This window comes from Vitis riparia, chromosome 10 (genome assembly GCF_004353265.1).
Source record: "Vitis riparia cultivar Riparia Gloire de Montpellier isolate 1030 chromosome 10, EGFV_Vit.rip_1.0, whole genome shotgun sequence".
Lineage (NCBI taxonomy): Eukaryota > Viridiplantae > Streptophyta > Magnoliopsida > Vitales > Vitaceae > Vitis > Vitis riparia.
In genome coordinates this window covers 3108506-3116015 of record NC_048440.1, presented here as the reverse complement: position 1 = coordinate 3116015, position 7510 = coordinate 3108506, and the positions used below count along the sequence as shown (strand labels likewise).

General features: G+C 36.2%; 1 protein-coding gene across 1 annotated transcript; it reads left to right on the top strand.

The window, feature by feature from the left end:
- The first annotated feature begins 1625 nt into the window (after positions 1-1625).
- Positions 1626-2072, top strand: LOC117923904 (disease resistance protein At4g27190-like). Its single transcript, XM_034842391.1, has one exon. It carries the CDS (start codon positions 1626-1628, stop codon positions 2070-2072), a length of 447 nt encoding a protein of 148 aa, XP_034698282.1.
- The last annotated feature ends 5438 nt before the right edge of the window (positions 2073-7510 follow it).

Genomic DNA, 7510 nt, shown 5'->3' with positions numbered 1-7510 from the left:
TCAGATATTGTAACTCTCAACTATTTTAAACAATAAAAATATATTTATTTACTAAAAGATTGGTTATGTTGTAACTCATTTAAATATATTTATTTAATAAAAATATAGTAATTTGCAAATGATTCAACTCAAATTGAGTATAATTAAATAAAATAACAATAATATAATGTTACTATAAAATAACTATACATGATCTTAACTTACGTCAAGTTCAACTTAACATATGCCAAGTTCAACTTAACATACGCCAAGGACAACTTAATATCCGTAAGGTTTTGGTATATAACTAAAAAAGATGACTTTATATATTATATCAAAACCCTATTAACACATATATTTACATCTATATAAAGAAAAAATATGCAAACAATACCAAAACCATTATAAAATTCCATAAGTTTTATTACTTACCATCATTTGATTTTTCCATATGGACAATGTTTCTCCACACTACACTTTTTAAGCTGATTGTTTCCTTTTTTTAACCACTTTTTTCATGGTTGTAAATGATATTTAAAAAATTATAAAAATTTCAAACTTATTTAAATATTTACTACATTTCATTAAATGTTTGAAAATATTCAATAAATAAAACATGAAAGAAAAAAATATGGAAAAAAATATATAGACGTACACTGTTTATCCAGTCATAACTTTAAGCACTGTTTATCTAGCCACAAATTTAAGCACTTTAAGTTGAAGAAATTTGAAGATAAACTATGTGTAAAACTTGAAGAAATGTATTGAAAAGAGAGAAATAGGAATAACAAGAGAAAATGAAAAAAAAAAGAAGGAGAAAGTGGAAGAAAGAATAAAAAAGAGGTGAAGGGAGGGAAATAAAATTAGAATGGGAGGGAAAAAGGAGTTGATGTAGCTGAGAGGTATTTTTGTCCAGATTGGGTCATTTTGAAGGCTATTAAAAGTAGGGAGTTAGTTTTACAATACTGAGGGATTTTTGTCCCTTTTAATTCGTTATTCCTAAAAAAATCTACCACCTTCCACAAATTCTGCTATTTGATACCTCAAATCTTCCAATCTCTTGTATATTTTCCTTTTTCCTTCTCCTTCTCTTCTTGTTGTTTCCCTTTTCCTTATCTGTTTTTGCTCAATTCCTATCTATTTTTAGAAAGAGGAGTAGGAAATGGCTGAAATTGGTATTTTTGTTGCAGCAAAAGTTACAGAGTACCTAGTTTATCCAATTATATGTCCACTGGGTTATCTATTTAACTACCGTTGCAACATTACGAATTTCACAATAAATTGAGATGCTCAATCATGCCAATGTGAGGCTGCAACAATCGGTGGAAGAGGCTAATAGGCAAGGGGATGAAATCTTTCCTGATGTTCAGGAGTGGCTTAAGGGTGCTGAAAAAATCATCTAGAAAAGAAAGGATTTCATTGAAGATGAAAAGAAAGCAAGCAAGAGTTGTTTCTATTTAAAGTCCCGCTACCAGCTAAGCAAGCAAACAAAGAAGCATGGTCCGAAGATTGTTCTTAAAATCCAACAAGCTCATAACTTTGGCGGTAGAGTATCGTATCACCCTCCTTCTCCTCCATTCACCAGCTCTGCATATTTCAAAGATTATGAGGCTTTCTAGTCAAGAGAGTGTACTTTTAACCAAATTATGGAGGCCTTGAGGAACGAAGATATGAGCATGATTGGTGTATGGGGAATGGGCGGTGTGGGCAAAACCACTCTTATGAAACAAGTAGCCAAACAAGCGGAGGAAAACAAGCTCTTTCACAAGGTGGTCATGGCATTAAACATATCTCAAACTCCCAACATCCCAGAAATTCAAGAAAAAAATGCAAGAATGTTGGGTCTGAAATTTAAGGCGGAAGAGGACAGGGCAGGTCGCCTGAGGAAAATGTTAAAGAAAGAGGAGAAGATCCTGGTGATTTTAGATGATATTTGGGAGAAACTTGAGTTGGGAGAAATAGGAATTCCTTATGGAGATGATCATAAGGGGTGCAAAGTGTTGTTGACATCCTGCGAGTGTTGGGCCTTGTCTAAAGATATGCGTACTCAAAAGGAGTTCCATCTTCAACATCTAAGTGAAGATGATGCCTAGAATTTATTCAAGAGAACAACAAATGATACCGTGGAGAAGCGTCAACTGCATCCCATATTAGTTGATGTAGATAAAAAAATGTGAAGGTCTACCAGTTGCAATTGGTACCATTGCAAATGCATTAAGAGATGAGAAGGTGGGTGTGTGGGAGAATGCCTTGGAAGAACTGAGAAGGTGTAGCTAACAAACATTAGAGGTGTGAGTAATAATGTCTACTCATGTCTGGAGTTTAGCTATAACCATTTGGAAGGTGATGAAGTAAAGTCATTGTTTTTACTCTACGCTTTGCTGGGGGATGGTGATGTTTCCATGGAACACTTGATACAATATGCTATGGGTTTGAATTTGTTCAAAGGAATATATTCATGGGACAAAGTATCAAATAAACTAATTACAGTGGTGGAAAACCTTAAAGCCTCAAGCTTGTTGCTTGATGGTGAATACGAAGATGATGAAAATGTTAGACAATCAGAATCTTTAGCAGAAAATCCAAGAGTATCTGCACCAATTCTTCACTCTATCCATTCTGTTACCAATTCAAAATAATCCAACTGTTAGCGTAACTTTCTCCTACAAACGTGTATTTGATTGTTGATTGCATTTGATTGTTTTCTTATTATACTCTTGACATTTCAATTGTACAACTATAAATATAATGAAAAACTATACGACTTAGGTGTGTTAGCCAAGCCAAAGATATCTCATGTGCTCATCAATCTGTTGAATAGTTAAGATCTTACATGGTATCAGAGCCACATCCTATAAGGTCACACTTTTCAAACGATCCTTTCTCAAGCTTCCACATAATCCAAATGGCCAACACCAATGACACCTCCATACCTGAACCTATCCTACCTCCATCTACCACCACTATTTTTGTTAAGCTAGACGACTCCCCAATTATTTGGCATGGAAAATGTAGTTCCTTAATCTTTTTCGAGGACATGACTTAGTTGGTTTCATTGATGGTACTAACGTTTGTCCTCCAAAAAATCTTGCCTCTAGTTCATTAAATCCTGCCTATGTTGTTTGGCAGAAGAAAGATGTTTGTCTCATTGGATGGATCCTTGCATTTCTTTCGGAAAAACTTGTTTCCACTGTTTATGGATTGGAAATGTCTAAGCAAGTCTGGACTGCCCTGTAGACTCGCTTTTCTTCTCAATCTCGTTCCCGCATTTCCCATCTTAAACGTCAACTTCAAACATTGACTCAAAGTACCAAAACCTGTTCCGAGTATCTTGAAAATGCCAAAAATCTTGCAGATCAATTGGCAGCAGCTGGTAAGCTTATTGATGATCAAGACTTGATCTCCTTTCTTCTTGGTGGCTTGCAATCATCATACACATCGTTTGTCACATCTTTTAATTTTGTATCCCGTGACACTGACTTCACATTCAAAGAATTTCAAGCCGAATTGCTGGGTTATGAAAATCTTCTAGATGTCAATCAATCTGTTCCTGGCATGGATAGTACTCACTTTGCATTTTCTGCAAACAAATCTAAGGCACCTACTTATGTGAAAAAGAAAGAACCTCCACTCCTTCCCACAAAAATGCAGAATGCAAGTTCCTCTAATTATCAACCACACCAGCAGACCAGATCTACTCCTCCACAACTCTCCAACTACCGCCTAGTTTGTCAATGTTTTGGTAAATTTGGTCATACTGCTATTGATTGTTTTCACTGTTTTGATTATTCATATCAAGGTCGTTTCCCTCTTTAAGATCTCATAGCAATGGTGGCTGAGACTAATGCAACATTTGATCATCAAGTTTGGTACATGGACAGCGGCACCAATGCCCATATTACATCAGATGTAACTAATCTCACTCATCAACAGTCCTTTTGTGAATAAAAAAATGTAACTATCAGAAATGGTTTAGGTCTGCAAGTTCTACCACCTTTAACTTCGACCAATCCAATTTCATCTAAACAAAAAATTTTCCATTGCCTATAAGTAGCTACCAATCTTATCTTTAACAATCAATTTTGTTTAGATAATAATTGTTACTTTATGATTACTACTCAAAAAGTGCTATTTGATAGCTTGTAATTAATCCTTTTAAACACTTTTGAGTAGTAGTTATTGCCTTTTAACCCAATTAACATGTTAAGGCCCCTTTCAATCAATTCTAATCAAATTGTCTTAAGTTTTGGTGTTTTGATAGCTTTTTGATCACCAAAGCAATATGAGATTGAGGAGAGTTATTTGGAACCCATGGCAAAGCAATGGGAAGCTCAGAGGCATGAAGAACCAAAGCTTTGAAGTCCTTTGCCATAATCAAATCCGGAATGCAAGGAGGGGAAGCAAAGAGAAATCTGCCATGAAGCATTCTTGATGACAGTCATTTAAGCCACTTTTGGAGCACTTCCTGAAGTCCAATTTATACATGCTATATGTCATTTTAAAGCTTAGGAAGTCAAAAATCCAATGCTTCAAATGGTGCGCAATTCGGAGTTGAAATGAAGGAGTTACAGCCATTGGAAGCCGATCACTCCAAGCTGAAGGAAGACTTTTGCACAGTGTTGCGAAATCACCCTTTTGTTGCGGAATGATTTCGCAGCCTTTTTGCACAGTGCTATGGAATTCCTCCTAAAGTTTCACGACATGATGGAAGGTGGCCACCACAAGCTGAAAGACCATTTCGCAGCGGTGCGAAATCAGCTGGTTGCTACGAAGAAATTTCGCAGCCTTTTTTGTGCGTCTACGAAATCTTGCAGACCTCATTTTCACCTGCGAAATGGTCCTTAGTGCTTCCCGATATTTGTAATCGACACTTGGAGATATTTTTCTTTAGATTTTTGTTGTTTAAATCCCCAAACTCTCCTTGTAAGCCACCAATTGTAGGATTCCTTAGCTTTTAAGTTAGGAAAAAGGCTAAATATCCATGTAATAGCTACTAATGTAATTTTTGATATAAATAGAGCCCGGAGAGCCTGTTTTGAAGGGTGATGAACCTTTTGTAAAAGTTTGAAAGAGAGTAAAATACAGAGCTTGAGCTCTACCTTACCTTCTCACTTTGATTGCATTTTTCATTTACTTAGTTATGCACTCTCTGAGGAAGTTTCCCCAGAGAATGAGTAACTAAACCTTTTAGTTCCTTGGAGTTAAGGTTGCCGGGAAAGGTTCCAAGTGCAAGAATCAGAAGCTTTGTGGTTCCAGCTATGAATGAAGAGAAAGTGTGTCCCGTGAATGGTTTCTATGTTTTTAGTTAACTTAAAATGCCTTGGAGTCACCTGGGCCAACACTTGGTAAGGCAAGTGATCTCTATCCATGGAGATGCACTAGTTTACCCCTTGCGAGCCTCTGGGAGGTGACTTGAAGGTAGGATTTTCTAGAATTGCCAACACTTGGTAAGCTTTTGGACTCTAAGGAGACATCCATTAGTTATCTCTTGCGAGCTTGTGAAAGGAAGTCCAAGGTTAAAGATCACCTTGAATGGTAAAGGCTAAGTGAGAGGCTCGAACCATTGCAAGTTGCATCAGTGAGAGAGTTTTAGAGCTGAAATCCAATTAAGGGATGCATTTGTCCAGCACCGGTTAGAGAATCGACTTTATGTTAATTCTCTAATGCGAGGAAATGAACCAATTGACCGGAGCTATGCTTTTGCATGAGGAACCTCCCCTGTGAACCTGAATCTCCAAGGAATGTTTTTCTTCATAAGTAATTGCCATTACTTGTTGTGTCGTTAGTCTAAGTCTAAACCTTTTTCAACCAAAGTTTGTGTTTTATTTCTTAAACTAACCTTGCAATGAAACAGCACCAATTCACTTTGAATTGGTATCATTTTCAGTTTGAAAATCCTTCCCAGTGAACGATCCTAGAGCCACTATGCTATAGTAGCTTTTTCTTTGCTACCCTAGTTCATGGTGTAATAGGTTATAAATTTTGTTGATTACTCCCTCCATCAAGGAGCACCAGCTGGGCATGAATCAGCTGATACACCAATTGGGCACGAATCACTTTATATTAATTGCTAATGATTTTATCATGAAGGAAAACCTGACAGGCAGAATTTTACTTTAAGGTATGGTTGAAAATGACCTATATCCACTAGCTGGGTGCAAAACTTCTCATAAGAGCCTCACATGTCTTTCGACAACAATAGGGGTTCGAGCTAATGCAGACACTTGGCACTCAAGACTAGGACATCCCTCTAGTGTCATTTTAGATAGTTTGTTTCATTCAAATAAACTCTCTATCAAAGGTTCTTCAAATAAAATAGAGTTTTGCTCAACTTGTCAACTTGGCAAAACTAAGAAACTACCTTTTCTAGAGTCTAGTTGTCAGTCTTTTGTTCCTCTTGCTTTAATTCACTCTGATGTATGGGTTTCCTTTGTACAATAAACTGGTGGTTGTTCCTACTATGTTTTGTTTATTGATGATTATTCGAGATATTCTTAGCTATATCCTTTGCATAGAAAATCTTATGTGTTTGCAACTTTTGTTCAATTTAAAATTGTTGCAGAAAATTTTTTCTTAACATCAATAAAGCAAATCCAAACAGATAATGGTGGAGAGTTTACTTCCACCCAGTTTAAAATTTTTTTAACTGCACAAAGGATATACCATAGGTTTACTTGCCCACACACTTCTCAACAAAATGGAATTGCCGAGAGAAAACATAGACACATCCAAGAAATTGGACTAACACTTCTAGGGCAATCAAGCTTGTCTCTTCAATATTGGGTTGATGTGTTCCTTACTTCAGTGTTCTTAATAAACAGATTGCCTACCAAAGTCTTAGATAATATGACACCTTACTTTTTACTTCATAAAACTGAGCCAACTTATATAAACTTGCGTGTTTTTGGATGTGCTTGCTATCCACTCCTTCAACCATATAATGACCATAAGTCAGCATTCTGAAGTAAAAAGTGTATCTTCCTAGGCTATTCTAACTGTAAAAAAGGATATAGGTGTCTTGACTTAGCAACTAAACGGGTATACATCTCACCACATGTCATCTTTGATGAGAAATCTTTCACAGCTAAGGAACTAGCCAAGAACACCACATCTCAAAGAACAAATCCTACTACAGGTAAACCACTGATAATTCCAAGTTTAGTTATATCTAGTAATTTATTATCTAACATTTTTGCAGCTGTGCCACCTCAAAATGATCATTCTTTTCCTTCAGTTGAAATGCCAATTCTTGTGGCATCAAACTCTACACAACAATCTCTACCTCCTGCATCCAATGATTATTCTCCTCCTCATTCTCCCACTTTAAATTTTGAAAATTCCATTGACCCAGAAATTGTCATTCCACCAATATCTCCTTCTTCACAGGTGTCGCAAGAATCCGATAATACCTCCAACAATCTAATTGTCTAGCCTACCTTCACTCAAATTCAAACACGTTCCAAAACAGGTCACTCTTGACCAAAATCATTTCCTGATTACAAATTATTCTATAATACTTGACATCCTTTGC

What these genes read in the sequence shown, in the direction of transcription:
- LOC117923904 (XM_034842391.1), top strand. Translation starts at nt 1,626, where the DNA reads ATGGAGGCCTTGAGGAACGAAGATATGAGCATGATTGGTGTATGGGGA.